The sequence below is a fragment of the Thamnophis sirtalis genome, unplaced genomic scaffold (genome assembly GCF_051295495.1).
Source record: "Thamnophis sirtalis isolate CommonGarterSnake01/CBP01778 unplaced genomic scaffold, rThaSir2_p1.2 scaffold_2, whole genome shotgun sequence".
NCBI lineage: Eukaryota > Metazoa > Chordata > Lepidosauria > Squamata > Natricidae > Thamnophis > Thamnophis sirtalis.
The window spans coordinates 17,554,413-17,571,572 of NW_028261382.1; the positions used below are offsets into that span (position 1 = coordinate 17,554,413).

At 45.8% G+C, this 17,160-nt stretch overlaps 1 protein-coding gene across 1 annotated transcript in view; it reads right to left on the bottom strand.

Annotated features, from left to right (window-relative positions):
- Positions 1-17,160, bottom strand: part of IGDCC4 (immunoglobulin superfamily DCC subclass member 4) — a 77,022-nt gene that overhangs the window by 32,762 nt on the left and 27,100 nt on the right. The window contains exons 2-5 of the mRNA XM_087704360.1: positions 13,998-14,121; positions 12,809-13,059; positions 10,495-10,636; positions 9,588-9,721 (exon numbers count right to left, since the gene is read on the bottom strand). Of these exons, the coding sequence (XP_087560486.1) occupies positions 9,588-9,721; positions 10,495-10,636; positions 12,809-13,059; positions 13,998-14,121 (651 nt within the window). The remainder of the gene's footprint in view (positions 1-9,587; positions 9,722-10,494; positions 10,637-12,808; positions 13,060-13,997; positions 14,122-17,160) is intronic.

The following is a 17,160-nucleotide window of genomic DNA, read 5'->3' on the forward strand; positions in this document are numbered from 1 at the left end:
ACATTTTCCCACCTATCCGCCGGCCCCCGCCTGTCTTCTGGAGGCCTCAGAGGCAAAAAACAGGATCCGCAGAAGCCTCAGGAGGCCAAAAATGGGAGGGAGAGAGGGAGGGAGGGAGGGAGGGAGGGAGGGAGAGAGAGAGAGAGAGAGAGATCCTCACCTTCCCCCCCCCCCAAAGGCAGTCAAATCGTATTATTGACCTGCTTTCCACCCCCAGGAGCATAACAAATTAAAGTTTAATTTCTGTGTATTGATTAATGGACTGCTAAATTAGCCACACCCACCCATTTACATGACCACCTAACCACGCCCACACAGTCGGTCTGCCCCCCCCCAACAGTCTGAGGGACCGTGAATTGGCCCCCTGTTTAAAAACTTTGAGGACTCCTGTATTAAAGTCACAGAAAAATTTGTGGCTCTCTGTTAAAAAAGAAAAAAAAAACAGGATTAATTTCTCTCCCTTTCTACCAACTAAGCCATTTTTTCCCTCCAACTCGCTTGATTTAAATGTGCATGAATAACTTTCAGGCTAGCATTTATTTTTTATATTTTTTGAGGTAAAGAAAGCACAAGTCTTACGAAGCGTACAAAAACAGTCCCTTGCTCTTAAAAGAGGAAAAACTAAACAAAGACTTTACTGGATTCCTTCTATTTGCACTCCAAATCAACAATTGTTTGCACATTTAATTCTCAGTTCCCCCCCTCCCACGAATTAAATTTCCTCCCCCACCAACCAATTTTCTATCGCTTAAGTTCCTAACGAAATAGGTTCGTGCTTGCAAAATCCTTTCAAGATAAAATAGGGGATAAAATATAAAATACAAATCTGTGTTTGATTTATCTCGCCATAGTAGGCTGTCCTCGAGCCCATCAGCCTTTCTGGGTGTCCATAGGGAGTCAAAAAAAGTCAAAATGTGATCGAAGCCCCGTCTACTCTGCCCCTCTTGAACGGCTGTGCAAACCAGTAGCATTTGCAAAACATTTCACGTCAACTGCTAACTGCCTTCTCGCTTTCTGAACAACCAGGAAAGAAGAAGAAAAACTGCAGATGAATCTTTCCCACATCTCTTCTCCTCTCCTGAACAGCTGCTCAAAGCCTGAATCCATCCATCCCCAGGGAGGTTGTGGGTTGCAGTGGAGGGGGGTGGGCTTCAACACAATGTCAAGCTTCTGTTCAGGAAAAGGATGAGAAAGTTCACAGCTAAGCACCAAGCCTACTTAGTTGTTTTCTCTGTTTTCTCTCTTCCTCTTGAGATGCTGAGAGCAAGAACCCAAGGGAGACCCAGCACTTTTAAAACAACTTTGACCCCCACTAGGGTTGCTGAGAGCCAATGTGAGTATTATGTATCACACACAGGGCTGTGATGCACTGCAGGGCATGGAATCTCAAACAAGGGCTGGTCCTTCCATGGATGTGGTCCTTCCATGTAGGGTTAGGTTAAAGCAATGATAGGATTCAAATAATTTAACAACTGGTTCTCTGCCCTAATGATTTCTTCCAACAAACAGTTCACCAAACGGCTCAGAAACTTAATAACCAGTTCTCCCACAGTGGTGTGAACTGGCTGAATCCCACCACTGGGTTAAAGAGATAATACCTTCTTCTGTATCAGGAGGAGTCTGGAAGCATCTGTTTTGACTCATGGTTTTTATTTCTGAATTAAATTTATAGCACTACAGCATTTAAGACTTAGGTACCACTTCATGGTGCTTTACAGCACTTCTGAGTGCTATACAAAATGTCAGCATTTTGCCCCCCAACAATCTGGGTCCCCATTTTACTGATCTTAGAAGGATAGAAGGCTGTGTCAAACTTGAGCTGGTCAGGATCGAACTGCCGGCAATGGGCAGAGTTTGCCGGCAATACTGCACTCTAACCACAGTTAGGGCTCGATTTGTGAGTTTTTGGGCTCAATCTCAAATTTCAAATTCAAATGACAGCTAGAAGAGACCTTGTAGGTGTTCTAATTCAACCCCCACTGTTCAAGTACGAACACATTCTCCATCAATATCAACAGGAATTGACCATGGTAGGGGGTCAGCAGCCTGTGGCTCTGGAGCCGCATGTGGCTCTTTCATCCCTCTTCTGTGGCTCCCTGTTGCCGGTCAGCTCCACAATCTATAGGGCTTTCAGTTATGACAGGTGGAGGAAAAAGGATGTCATGCTAGGAGGAGACTCTATGGTGGAGGAACCGGACTTCCAGTCAGCAGAGGAAAAAAAATGATGCACTAGGAGGAAACTCTATGATGGGGTAACTGGACTTCCAGTCGGCTCCAGAATTGAATGGGGGGGGGGGGCTTCTGTTTAGGACCTTTGTTGCTTTTTGAGTGTTTAAAGTTGCTGAACCCTGGACCATGGAGAAGGACAAGCTGCCACAACACTCAAGATCTAGTGATTTTTTCTTTAGTTGTTTCAGAAAGACACCATAGCTGATTGCACTGAAAGCCACCGAGAGATCAAGTACAGCTATTACAGTAGCACCACTCCAGTCTTCTACCTTCACAAAAAGTCATCAACAAGTGTAATCAACTTTGCCTCATACTTTGTCCAGCCTGAAAAGAGGCCAGATCAGAGGTGGCACTCAGCCAGTTCTAACCGGTTCTGGAGAACCGGTAGTGGAAATTTTGAGTAGTTTGGAGAACCGGTAAATACCACCTCTGGATGGCTCTGCCCCCATCTATTTGCTCCCTCCCAAGTCCCAGCTGATTGGCATCCCAGCTGATCGGCTGGGTCTTCTTCTGTTGCCCTGCCCAGGAGAAAGGAGCTGGAAAGCAGGTTAGTGGTTTTGGGAGGGAATGGGGATTTTGCAGTATCCTTCCCCCAGGAGTGGGGAGGGAATGGGGATTTTGCAGTATCCTTCCCCCAGGAGTGGGGCGGGAATGTGGATTTTGCAGTATCCTTCTCCTGGAGGGGGAAGGGAATGGGGATTTTGCAGTATCCTTCCCCCAGGAGTGGGGAGGGAATGGGGATTTTGCAGTATCCTTCCCTCAGGAGTGGGCAGGGAATGGGGATTATGCAGTATCCTTCTCCCAGGAGTGGGGAGGGAATGGGGATTTTGCAGTATCCTTCCCCCAGGAGTGGGGCGGGAATGGGGATTTTGTAGTATCCTTCTCCTGGAGGGGGAAGGGAATGGGGATTTTGCAGTATCCTTCCCCCAGGAGTGGGGAGGGAATGGGGATTTTGCAGTATCCTTCTCCTGGAGGGGGAAGGGAATGGGGATTTTGCAGTATCCTTCCCCCAGGAGTGGGGAGGGAATGGGGATTTTGTAGTATCCTTCTCCTGGAGGGAGAAGGGAATGGGGATTTTGCAGTATCCTTCCCCCAGGAGTGGGGAGGGAATGGGGATTTTGCAGTATCCTTCCCCCAGGAGTGGGGAGGGAATGGGGATTTTGTAGTATCCTTCCCCCAGGAGTGGGGCGGGAATGGGGATTTTGCAGTATCCTTCTCCTGGAGGGGGAAGGGAATGGGGATTTTGCAGTATCCTTCCCCCAGAAGTGGGGAGGGAATGGGGATTTTGCAGTATCCTTCTCTTGGAGGGGGAAGGGAATGGGGATTTTGCAGTATCCTTCCCTTACCACACCCACAGAACTGGTAGTAAATAAATTTGAATCCCACCACTGGGCCTGATGCTTTGTTTTCGCCAAGGATCTCTGAAGCTGCAGCAGAGCCAGCTTCTCAACAACCATCCCTAGAAAGAGAAGGTTGGAGACTGGATGAAAACTGTCCTGAACTGATGGGTCCAGCAATGATCTTGTGAAGAAGATGAAGTCAGAGATCTTGGTAATACTACCTAGACCAGCGATCACCAACTGGTGGTCCGTGAGAAAATTTTGGTGGTCCACAGAAAAACCTTTGCATTTTTGCATTTTTTTATATTGCACTAAATCAGGGATACTCAAACTATGGTCTCTTGGCCGGATACAGCCTGCCGAAGCAATTACTCCCACTCGCTAACGGGATGGGCTCCTTCAGGCACTTAGCTTGGCTGCCTGTTTAGTAGCTCCAGCCTTTCCCTCCCTCCCTCCCTCCCTGGGAGTCCAAGCACTTCAGTGAGTGGTGAGCAAAACTTCAGCCGGGCTGCTCAAAAGACAGAGTTTGCAGGGGGCCGGTCTAGCGCCCAGGCTGGCTACAAGACAAACATTCATTCTTGGCTGTATCTGAGATTCCTAGCTGCAATGGATAGCAAACCTAGGGTTGACACTGGGCACTTCTCTCTGCTAACAGGCGGCCAAGCTAAGTGCCTGAAGGACCCCCTCCCATCACTAATTCATATTAGTGGTCCACAGGATTTAAAATTATGAATTTAGTGGTCCCTGAGGTCCGAAAGGTTGGTGACCCCTAACCTAGACCATACTATCTGTCATCTCCCAAGTGGCCTTCCTAAGCCAGAAAAGGCATGGTTCTTAATAACCAGCTGGCCTATGAACAGACCCTTCCATCTCCTCAAGAGTTACAGATTCAAACTCATCCCACCTTGTCTAACATCCAATTTCCTCCCCAGTATTCAAAGAAGAGCTTTATAAAGGAGAGAAGGCAGTTTAGCTTTGAGGATTGCTGCTAGATTAGGCAGAGTCTCTGATTTTTTTATTCTATACTCCAAGGTCCTATAAAGATCTCTGAAAGGTCCCGAAAGCAACAGTAAAAGGTAAAGGTAAAGGTTCCCCTTGCACATATGTGCTAGTCATTCCCAATTCTAGGGGGCGATGCTCATCTCCGTTTCAAAGCCGAAGAGCCAGCGCTGTGCGAAGAAGTCTCCGTGGTCATGTGGCTGGCATGACTCAATGCCAAAGGTGCACAGAATGCTGTTACCTTCCCACAAAAGGTGGTTTCTATTTTTCTACTTGCATTTTTACGTCCTTTCGAACTCCTAGATTGGCAGGAGCTGGGACAGGTAATGGGAGCTCACTCCATTACACAGCGCTAGGGATTCGAACCACCGAACTGCCGACCTTTCTGATCGACATGCTCAGCATCTTAGCCACTGAGCCACCACCCGCACCAAACATCAATTCCATCAACCAATCAAGATGTGACAACACAGCCAACCAATCCATTTAAAGCAACAAAGCCAACATTCCACACACAAACCTATATTTATAGAAAAATGGCAGCTCTGATCACGCTTTGCTTGCACAAGCACGAAGCCAAAGGCACCAGCCTGAAAATGACGAGTGTGACCTCGTCGAAATGTGACCAAGATACTGTCAATCTGACACGGGAAAAGACCCTAATATGCCAAGACCTGCATACACCCCCCACCCCCCCACCCCACCCCACAAAGAGGATGAAGGGTAGATGGAAACGAGAACAAACATAGAAGTTTACCCTGATATGTGATGTTCCAAAATGTATAAGTAATGACGATTTCTATATAAACTGACCACACTCTAACAAAATAAATTTGATTTTGCAATTGTCATACAAGCAAAGCATAGTTATTCAGCTGCAGGAGGAAAAACGTGAGCAACTGCTGAGGATTTCAGCCTAAAACTGATGGGGAAGCCTTTGAAACTGGGTTAGGAATCCTGATTCCCAATTAGTGAAGTTTCTCCTGCTGCTTCGTGTTGTAGGGCAGGATTTCCAGGCCAATACACATTTTTCTAGACAGCGGGCAATAACTCTCTGGAGCCATGGGGAGTTTTTCCAAAAATAAATTAAGGCTAGGGCAAGGGTGTAGGTTAGGTAAGGGTGAAGACTCCATTGGATGAATCATTTCATTTATTCATTAATGACAACTGTTGCGATGGCTCAAAATGATGTCCAACTGACTAAAAAGTTAGGGGCATCCTTCAGCGGGAGGTTTATGAACTTGGAAAAATATTCAGCCGGGTTTGTTAGTCCTTGGATGGGAGGCATGGTTGGACCCAGAAGTGGGACGAAAGCTGCATATTATGGCCAAGAACTGTATGAACAGAAGAACAGAGTTGGCAGAGACCTCAGAGGTCTTCTAGTCCAGCGGTCACAAACTGGTGGTCTATGGACCACTGGTGGCCCGTGAGAAAATTATGGTGCTCTGCAGAAAAATTATTTGCATTTTTTACATTGCACTAAATACTGTTTATCTTTTTTTAAAATAGTCATATTAGTGGTCCGCAGGATTTAAAATTATGAATTTAGAGGTCCCTGAGGTCCGAAGGTTTGGTGACCCTCTGTTCTAGTCCAACCCACGGCTCAAGCATATCATTCCGGCTGTCCAGTCTCTTCTTAAAAGCCTCCAGTAATGGAGCATCTGGAACAGGGGTGTCAAATGTACAGCATCCCACTGGTGTCATGTGACACATCTGGTTTGCAGATCGCGAATTTGACAACCCTGAACTTCTGAAGGCAAATGGTTCCACTGTCAGGAAATTTCTCCTTGGTTCTAGGTTGCTCCTCTCCTTCATTAGTTTCTACCCATTACTTCTTATTTTGCCTTCAGGTGCTTTGGAGAATAGCTTGACTCCCTCTTCTTTGTGGCAGCCCCTGAAATATTAGAACACTGCTATCAAGTGACCCCTAGCTCTTCTTTTCACTAGATTAAAGGTAAAAGTTCCCCTTACACATATGTGCTAGTCGTTCCTGACTCTAGGGGGCATTGCTCATCTCCGTTTCAAAGCCGAAGAGCCAGCTCTGTCCAAAGAGGTCTCTGTGGTCATGTGGCCGGCATGACTAAATGTCGAAGGCGCACAGAATGCTGTTACCTTCCCACCAAAGGTGATCCCCATTTTTCTACTTGCATTTTTTCAAACTGCTTGGTTGGCAGAAGCTGGGACAAGTAACGGGAGCTCACTCCATTATGTGGTGCTAGGGATTCAAACCACCGAACTTTCGATCGACAAGCTCAGCATCTTAGGCACTCAGCCACTGCGTTCCTTTCTTTACTAGATTAGACATACCCAATTCCTGCAACCATTCTTCTTCATAGGTTTTAGCCACCAGGCCCCTAATCATCATCTAATAATTAATAATCATCTAATCATGCCTGAACGAAGGTTCAGATCAGTCTGCAAATCCACGTTGGAGAAAACCTTGCCCAATCTCTGCAGTTGTGTGTGTGTGTACGTGCATTGAACTGTGTTTGTACAGGAAGGCTGTTTGTGCAGAAAAGAGATGCAATCAGCTGCCCTTGGCTACCCCTGATGGCTTTGGAAAGAAGACAAGCCAGCAAGCGGCTTAGCCACCTGCTGGAGATGTCAAGATGTCAACTGCTTTTCGTGGTCCCAAACTTTAAAAAGACAGCCAGACAAGAAAAGCAGCCAAACTAAGCATTCATCGGGCACAGATGTGCCTCCTCATCCATTTTCTGTCTGCTTTTGCACTGAAGCACCGAAGCTGGGGGAGCAAAATGTGAGAAACGCACTTCCCTCGGAGGTCTTGGTGACAGTTGAAAAGTGCAGTTGTCAATTACATGCTTTAGGAAACCCGAAAAGCCTGGATCCCCTTATCATTATCTTGGCACAAATTTTTACCAGTGGATTAAAAAAAATTCTCTACCAATTTTCAGCCTAAGCATTCTTCCCAGACCTAAGTTTTCCAATTGGGAAAATGTGTCCCCTCCCCCCCCCCGCCCTCAATGTGGGTGTCTCTGGGAAGGCAGGAGGAGGCAGATAACATCATGAACGTGATTCAAACGAGATAATGGAATAACCTGCTTCATTTCCAAGATGACGACATGATACACATGGCAGGTTCTCACCCCAAAATATGACCTAATTTGAATTCTTCAGCTTTACATCGGCATGTTGGGAGAATCTTGCTCTTGTGGTTTGCAAATCAGGGTTGATGGCTAAGTATGACATTATGAACACAATCAACAAGGGCTCATTCCACAAACCGTGGTTAAACAAATTTATGACTTGGTTGAACGTGTGAACACAATTGAACAAATGACCTAAAATGCAGCTCAGGGGAAACCCTGTGTGGCTCAGGAATTGTAGTCTTTCCCCTTCCTAACTTAGTTTCTCTGATGAAATGTCACGTCTACAGAGGATAAATTAAACCAGGATCCCATGTATAATTCTACTGCATTTTAGAGCATAAATGGGGAACCCCTGCAACTTTTCAAGACCTCATTCACACCTAGGAAGATTGTTGTTGAAACTCATGGCCAAAACACAGGTATTTCTCAACGTACAACAACCACAGGGGTGCCCAGAATTTTAAGTCATTGCAGTCATCAGCTGAAATGTCATGTGACCAGCCTTGATTTTATGACTGTTCTTCCAATGATTGTAAAGCAGGTCACTGTAATTTTAAAGTGGATCATGTGATTGTTCAATGAATCCCATTCTTCTCTAAATAGATCCCCCCCACCTCGAAACTGCATATGGCCCCGGAAACCAGTAAAATTGCAAATCATGGTAACTTGAAAAGCAAATGTGTGACGGTGAGGAAAGAGGCAGAGGAAGTCTTAATTTTGAGGATGAGTTGTAAGTAGCTTAAGTCTGTCATAAATCTGAACAGTTATTAAAAAACAATTTGTAGGTCAAGGGTTACCTATACCCAAATCTTGGTTTTGGCATCTTGTTCTGACCGAGGCTTCCCAAGAGCATGAAGCAAACTCCTGGTCCCGACAAAAAACCCACTTTTATTAATTGACTGTGAATTCTGCTCATTCACATCCAACAAAGTCTTTCAAGAGAGGATTTACAGTCACAGACCTTCTCTGGTTTGGAGAGCTGCCAGGCTGATATCTGCAAAACTGGCAAGGATCGGAGAGCCACAAACAAATTAAGCAAACTAACTGCCTCCTGCAAACTCCACTCCCTTTTTGCTCCTCTTTTATTTCCTCTGGGAGAGGCCATTCATCGTCCACCTGTGGCCTTGCTCCCAAGCTGACCTTTGTTCTTTAGCTGTTCCCTTCGTCTGGCAACTGTGCATATACGCACACTGGGAACAGGCTCCAGTTGTTCTTCTGCCTCACTGATGTCTGACTCCAAAGGCAGCTGATAACTGGCATACAGCTCTGGCCCCCTCTCTGCCTCTGGCACAGAGCCCCCAACAGAGCCTTCCCCAGACTCCAGGACTGGCCCATGTTCCTCCCCAACCTCCTCACTGTCTGAATCTGCTGTCAGCTCTGCTAGCTCTTCACTCTTGCTTTAGAACACAGGTGTCAAACTCAAGACCCAGGGGCTGGATGTGGCTAGCGGGGTGGTTAGATCTGGCCCAAGGTACCAGCCTGGAAACAGCAAAGGACCACCCTGCAGTGCAGTGGATTCTGCATTTTCACTGGCAGAGGGTTGCAGGAAGCTGCCGCAGCCGAAAACAAAGCTTAGGAACTCATTTTCGCTAGCAGAGTGCTTGGGCCATCACAGGCGCCCCTGACACGAGTGATGTCAAGCTGGTCACGCCCACCCTGGCCATAAACATCATGCCCCCCATCCTGAAGTCAAATACAAGCCTGATGCAGCCCTCAATGAAATCGAGTTTGACACCCGTGCTTTCAATTATGTGACCAGTGAGTTATCTCGAAAACCCTTGCAAATTCTTTTGCCAGGATCGTTATATCCATGCAACAGATGGAAGCATCTGAGACAGGAAAGAGAGAAACTTTAGAGATAGCCTGTCGTAATTCATCCCTCACCCCTGCCCAAATTTGTGGCATGTACCTTTCAAGAGAGTGAGGGGAGCATGCAGGCTGTAGCGTTTTCCCGCTGCATTGGTCGCCATGCAACGGTAGGCTCCAGCATCTCCTTCCTGGACATCCGTGATCTGAAGGACACCATTTGGAAGGACTATGAACCTATGAACCCAAGGATGAAGAGGAAAGATCAATTCCTACCCTGGATCACATCAAAATCTGAGCAAGTGTGCAAAGAAGAGCAGCAGCAAAGATGATAAAAGATCCGGAGGCTAAATTAGAATCATTAGGCTAAATTAGAACTTCCGTTTCCCACCATCCAGTCAGAGCTGAAGAAGCTTCTTGGATAAGAAGCGAAACGTCTTCAAATAAAACCCAAAAAGTCCAGTTGCCTCTCGAAAAAGCACCTTTGGGACATTTGACTGGGGTCGAACTCCTGGCAGTGGGCAGAGTTAGCCTGCAATACTGCATTCTAACCATTGGGAAGAAGGGAGGGAGGAATAGCACTTAGACATATATCACTTCATAGTGCTTTTACAGCCCTCCCTAAACCATTTACAGAGTCAGCATCTTGCCCCCCAACAATCTGGGTCCTCATTTTACCAACCTCAGAAGTCTTAGTCAACCTTGAGCCAGTTAGGATTGGACTCCTGACAGTGGGCAGAGTTAGCCTGTGATACTGCATTCTAACCACTGTGTCACCAAAACTCCTTGTTCTGTGTTCTACACTCTTGTAAGACTCTCTTAGAGCTGGTCATAGATCGACACATTGGACCATTCTGACAATCCAGAGATAAACCTGTCAGTTGACACAACAGGCATCAAGCTTAGACACACCCCAGAGTTTGCAAGCCACAGCCAGTGAGACTTAGCAGCTCCAACTCAACTAACTCGGTTGTGTTTGATGCAAGGGATGAGCACACTGCATACTTTACCTTGGTTCTGATGGCACAGCCTCCGTGTCCTTCTGCCAAGCAATGACCGGAGCAGGCAAACCTTTGATCCGACACTCAAAACGAGCCATGCCATTTTCTGGCACAGATTGGGGTTCTGGATGTTGGAAAAATGGAGGTAAGGCTATGGTAGGAGATGTGGGGGGGGGGATAACCGTTGACAGGAGATCAGAGAAAGATGAAAGAAAAAGAAAGAAAGAAAGAAAGAAAGAAAGAAAGAGGGAGGGAGGGAGGGAAGGAGACATGAGTTACAAACAGAAGAACAATCTGGCTTTAGACAGAGTTGACTTACTATTGATAATTGCTTTGGGTTTGTTTGGTTTTTTGAAGAATATTTAGTTTATTCAAGGAAAATTAAATAAAAAGCATCAAAATATTAATATTAAAACTATTTTTTTAAAAAAAAATAGGGTTAATCTTGGGGATGACTTCAAATTGAAGTGGGATTCTTATTAAAACAACTTGTTTTGGAAGTGGTCAGAACCCAACTATTACATAAAAAATTGCCTTTTCTCTGTATAAGACAGAGCAATTGAGAACTGGGTCTGCTTGGGATAAATGATAGGAGTGATACGAAAATATTTCCTTGTAGTTCTGCCTTTTACTCTTCTTGCCGCATAGGGTTTTTCTGTTGTCTTATATTTTGCATTTTGATGTCTATTGACGAATAGATCAATCCATAATCATAATACTACTTTAAGAAGAGGAAAAAAATGAATTCCTTATGAGGTTCTTGCTTGGATGGCACAATCTCTGTAAATTGGGTACAGTTTTTCTTTTATGCAGATCATGAAAATAAAACAAAAATTCCACTCAGGAGATTTGCTTTTACTCTGCACATTTCCTTGCACAACAAGAAACTATTTTTTGTACTTTAAAACAAGCAGAGGGAGTATCAAATTTCAGACCCAGTTTTGCTTCCTTGTCTGGCTATTTAACCTGTCAAACAAGGTTTGCTAATGGAGAGAGATTAATACAATTTGCTTTAGGAATAAGTTTCTTAGATAAATTATGTATGGACAATTAGAATGAAATGCGATCAGGATTTATTGAAACGGTTGTGTTACTTCCTATGCAGGTAGTCCTTGACTTACAACCACAATTGAGGCCAGAAGCTCTGTTGCTAGGTGAGGCCATTGTTAAACGAGTCATGCACCCATTTTATGACCTTTTGCCAGGGTGGTTAAGTGAATCGCTGCAGTTGTTCAGTGAATCCTGTGGTCATTAAGCAAATCGGGCTTTGCTCATTGACTTTGCTTGTCAGCTGGGAAGGTCACAAATGATGATGACACAACCCTGGGACAACTGCAAACTGTGATAAATACACATCAGTTGTCAAACGCCCAGATATTGATCACTAAATAGACAGAGATCCAGTTGTCCTGACCCAGCTCCTCAAACACAACAAACCCTCTGAAGTTAATTCAAAGATTCCTTTAACCGGCAGCCCCAGTAAAATGTTTCTCTCTCAACGCAGGCTAACAAGTCCGTTCGGCAGGGAGTTGAATAGTTGTCTGCCACATCTATTCATCTCCATCCCCTGCCTTTTATCCCCAGAGCTAGGGTGGGGCCTAGCTAGCAGCAGTGGCTTTTCGGTCCCAAGGACCGGCCCATAGATTTCCACTGCTCTCCTCTCCTCCGTCTTCTGTGCTTCCGCACGTCAGGCACTGGACTCAGCTGTTCCTCCTCTTCCTCATCAGCCACCTGCAGACCTGAGGGCTGATGGGCAGCCCAGGCTCCACCTCTGTCTCTCTCTCTCTCTGCCAGCTCTATTCCCTCTTCCCCCTCGGAGTTCCCAGGTTGCCTTGATGCTGACCCAGACTCCCACGCCTCTTCCTCTGATTTGGTTGCTGAAGGGGCTGGTGGCCAACAGGCCACAACACCAGTGATCTCTGAAGAGCCAGTAATCTCCCTCTCTGTCTCTCTCTCCCTCTCTCTTCTTGCTCACACACACACACTTATGTATGTAGTTCTAGTCCACACCAGTCCTCACTGTGATCAATTCTCTCTCTCTCTCTCTCTCTCTCTCTCTCTCTCTCTCTCTCTCTCTCTGTATATATCTGTATCTATCTATATCATCTATATTTATATATGTATCTCTACCTACCTACCTACCTACCTACCTACCTACCTACATACATACATACATACATACATACATACATACATACATATACACACACACGCACACACACAGCACCACAGTGAGGACTAGAAACATGCTTCATTTTCATTTTCAAAAGATACCTGAGGTGGACAGGCTCTTTGTAACGAATTGCAGGGGACAAATACTCACTAGATTCTCGGAGCACCAGAGTTTGGCCAGTGACGGACCCAAATGGCCCCTGAGTGGTACAAGAATAATTTCCTTCCACGCTGGAGCCTCCTGAGCGGTTATCGTGTTTCACAGCTCCCACAGTTGACGCGATCAACAAAGAACCATTGGGGAGGACACGGAGGTTGTCTTCTTCTCTCACCGGATGCCCATTCTTCTTCCACGTAATATTGGAAAACTGCTCACCGGATGGAAAGGAACGAAGACCTAGCCTTAGGAAGAAGAAAGGGAGCAAGGAAGCGACAAGGGAAGAGAAAAGATTACGCGGGGCTCGGAACCAAGAACGTGCAAGAAAGAAGCTCAATTCAACCCTGCCTTGATTTTGTTTGGTATAAGACGGAGCAGAGACCAACCCTAGCGAGCTTTTAAGATTCGGTTCTTATTACCATACATTGATGTTTCTCAACAGAGAGATAGAATCAAGATCACGTGAAGTGTTAATACATATAAGGCCTTGGTAAGGCCACACTTGGAATACTGCATCCAGCTTTGGTCGCCACGATGTGAAAAAGATGTGGAGACTCTTAGAAAGAGTGCAGAGAAGAGCAACAAAGAGGATTAGGGGACTGGAGGCTAAAACATATGAAGAACGGTTGCAGGAACTGGGTAGGTCTAGTTTAATGAAAAGAAGGACATGGGGGGACATGATAGCAGTCTTCCAATATCTCAGGGGTTGCTACAAAGAAGAGGGAGTCAAACTATTCCCCAAAGCACCTGAGGGCAGAACAACAAGCAAGAAGTAGAAACTAATCAAGGAGAGAAGCAATTTAGGAGAATTTTCCTGACATTTAGAACAATTAATCAGTGAAACAACAGCTCCAGAAGTTGTGAATGCTCCAACACTGGTAGTCTTTAAGAAGAGGCTGGATAGCTATTTGTCTGAAATGGTATAGGATTTCCTGCCTAAGCAGGGGGTTGGACTAGAAGACCTCCAAAATCCCTTCCAACTCTGTTATTGTATAAGTTCTATAGCCTTGATGACCTGAAGACCTGTGGACTTCGACTCCCAGAATTCTCCAGCCAAGCATGGGGAATTCTGGGAGTTGAAGTCCACAGGTCTTCAGGTCGCCAAGGTTGAGAAACACTGCCCTAAAACAATAAAGCAGGATTCCTGGAATCCTGGTGGTGTCTTTTTCTTGATTGGACCTACCTCAAAGGGTTGACCTCAGGAAATAGACCGCAACTCAGCTCCAACGTCTCACTGGGGTTGAGGGTCACTTGTCCAGTTCCAGAGCCACAGCTCAACTCCAAGGCCTGCAGTGGAGGGGGTTCTCCTGCAGAAAAATGAGACGATCCCGCAACTCAAGTTGTTATCCCATGGTTTGTATAATTACGATCTACGGAATCAGTCCGAATTGGCCAAGTTCTCACAGGGCATAAATCCAAATACAGCAAGCCCAGACCAGTTCAGTTTGTTGAGTGAGCAAAGATCAAGGTTTTTTTTTTAAGAATGGACAACCATTGTCCAATCATTTGCTTGAGCAGGAGGCTGGAGAAGACCTCCAAGGTCCCTTCTAATTCTGTTATTCTGTTCATCAGGAAAAAAAAATTGGAGTTTTCTCAACAAGTACCACATGGGCACATAGCTTTCTTGGAGCCTGGGGAAGATGAAAACAGCCTCTCCTACCCACTTGGAGGCACCCTGGAGGCCGGAAATGGCCTATTTTCTGACTTCTGGTGGGACCACTGGGTCCATTTTTCGCCCTTCCCAGGCTCCAAAGGCTTTCTAGGAGCCTGGAGAGGATGAAAATAGCCTCCCCTGGAAGCCCTCCGGAGGCCAAAAATGTCCCATTTTCCGACGTGCACGATGGGCTGTTTTTCTCCCTCCAGAGAATTCAAGGAAGCCTCCTGAAGCCATCAGAGGGCGAAAAACGGCCTAACATACAACCCGGAAGTTCAGGAACAGACTTCTGGGTTGCCTGTTGGGCCGTTTTTCTCCCTCCGGTGGCTTCAGGAGGCTTCCCTGAAGCCTCCGGAGAGCGAAAAATGGCTGAAAATCAAGGTCAAAATCATCTGGCCAGTGGACACATGCGCGCTGGGGCGACAGGGCAACACCTCACGTGCCCTCAGAAATGGCTCCGCGTGCCACCTGTGGCACACGTGCCATAGATTCACCATCACAGGTATAAATTCTCCTGCTTGAGCAGGGGGGTTGGATAAGACACTGAGTTTGTCGATCAGAAAGGTCTTCAGTACGGCAGTTCAAATCCCTAGTAGAAGTCTCCTGCATGAGCAGGGGCTTGGACTAGATGACCTCCAAGGTCCCTTCCAACTCTGTAACTGTTACCTTCAAAGTCCCTTCCAGCTGGATTCTGATTGATTGATTCTGCTACTCCACTTTCAATCAACCTGTCCCCCCAGCCAGCTGATTTTTTTTACCGTTTCTGTTCCCTTTAAAAAAAAAAAAATCAGCCTGGGTGAGAAACGGTGTGGCACTTTGCCCATGCTTGAATAGATTTTACAGCAATCCAAGCAAGCAGCCTATTAAACCTTTTGCTACCGACTGCTGATAAACAGGCCATGTTTTTTGGGGGGGGAGGGTGCAGGGGAGAAGGCAGAGAGGGAGTTAGGAGCCAAGAGGAAGCAAATACACTTATGAGCTTGTAATTAACTGCACCAATGCCCAGAATGAACACAAGAGATGTTGAAATGCTTCAAAGAAATGCAAAAGCAGCTGGGGACCAACCCCCCCTCACATTATTGGCAAATAAAATGCTTAACTGCTCCATTAATTTAAAGTAGTTTGTTCTTTCTGTCTGCACAATCCATCCAAGTGTTAATATTTCAAAGCTAAGCATTGCCTGCTGTTTAACCAAACAGCTTCTTCTCACCTGGGCTACATCAACTCTTTCCTTCCAGGTCTTCCTTCCTTCAATGATTAGGAGGCTAAAACGTACGAAAAATGCTTCCAGGAATTGGGTATGTCTAGTTAGTCTAAAGGCTAAAGGTACGTGGTGGCTCAGAGGCAAAGACGCTGAGCTTGTCAATCAGAAAGGTCGGCAGTTCAAATCCCTAGCGCCGCATAATGGAATGAGCTCCCATTACTTGTCCCAGCTTCTGCCAACCTAGCAATCCGAAAGCATGTGAAATGCAAGTAGGAAAATAGGGACCACCTTTGGTGGGAAGGTAACAGTGTTCCATGCCTCTTCTGCAATTAGTCATGCCAGCCACATGACCACGGAGACATCTTCGGACAGCGCTGGCTCTTCGGCTTTGAAACGGAGATGAGCACTGACCCCTAGAGTCGGGAACACTTATTTCGGGGGGGGGGGGAAATAAGACCCTGTCTTATTTTGGGAGAAACATGGTATTTTGTCATGCTGATGAGGTGCATGGAAGAGAAGAAGAAAGAAAAAAGAAGGAAGGAAGGAAGGAAGGAAGGAAGGAAAAGAAAGAAAGAAAGAAAGAAAGAAAGAAAGAAAGAAAGAAAGAAAGAAAGAAAGAAAGAAAGAAAGAAAGAAAGGCGGCCTGCCTGTATTCTACCAACCCAACCCAAGGAATCCTACGCATTTGGCTTCCTAGAATTCCTGGTCTCCTGTGGTGACCCGCATAGTTGTTTTAACACAAGGCTGGAGTTATTTATTGCCTTTATTTTTATAACTCTCCCTAAAGAGTTTCTGTCTCTTCCCTCTTTGCCTTATATGCTGATTCCATTTAAGCTGATTTTAGAGATATCCCAAAGGTGCTTTTTTTTCCCCAAGAGGCAACCGGTAGGTTAAGCAACCATCTAATCAGCCCCAAAATATTTTCCTCCAACGAGTGAGGGAACTTTCCCAGGCCTGATTGCCAAGAATCTTTTAGCTGATGCAACTCCAGATCCACCCTTGTACTTTGGACAGGTGTTCTCACCCCAGCCGTCTCATAAAGTCAAATCTCTCTAGCACTCAAGTTTGGCTTCTCATGGCATCAATGGACACACCCAGGATAGCTTTCTTGGCAACAAGCCAGCCAGAGGGCTTTTTTTGTCACCGTCTTCTTCCAAGAATTTGTTTTTTGGCTTCCCATTCATCCCCTGGGATTTCCCCCCCCCCCTACATCCCATGAGGTCTCTTCTGTTAAACTTTCTGAGATTAATAAAGATCCACCAGGTGCAGCTACTAATTGGCAAAAAGGTCTCTTCCATCTCATCTTCTTTCTTCTGAATAAGTCTAAGCCTGTCTTTTTCACTTTGAATATGCTATCCAATTATTTTTCCAGAAAACATCAACCATAAACTGCATCTAGTAATGGTAAAGATCCCCCTCACACATAAGTGCTAGTCGTTCCAAACTCTAGCGTGGCGGTGCTCACCTCTGTTTCAAGGCTGAAGAGCC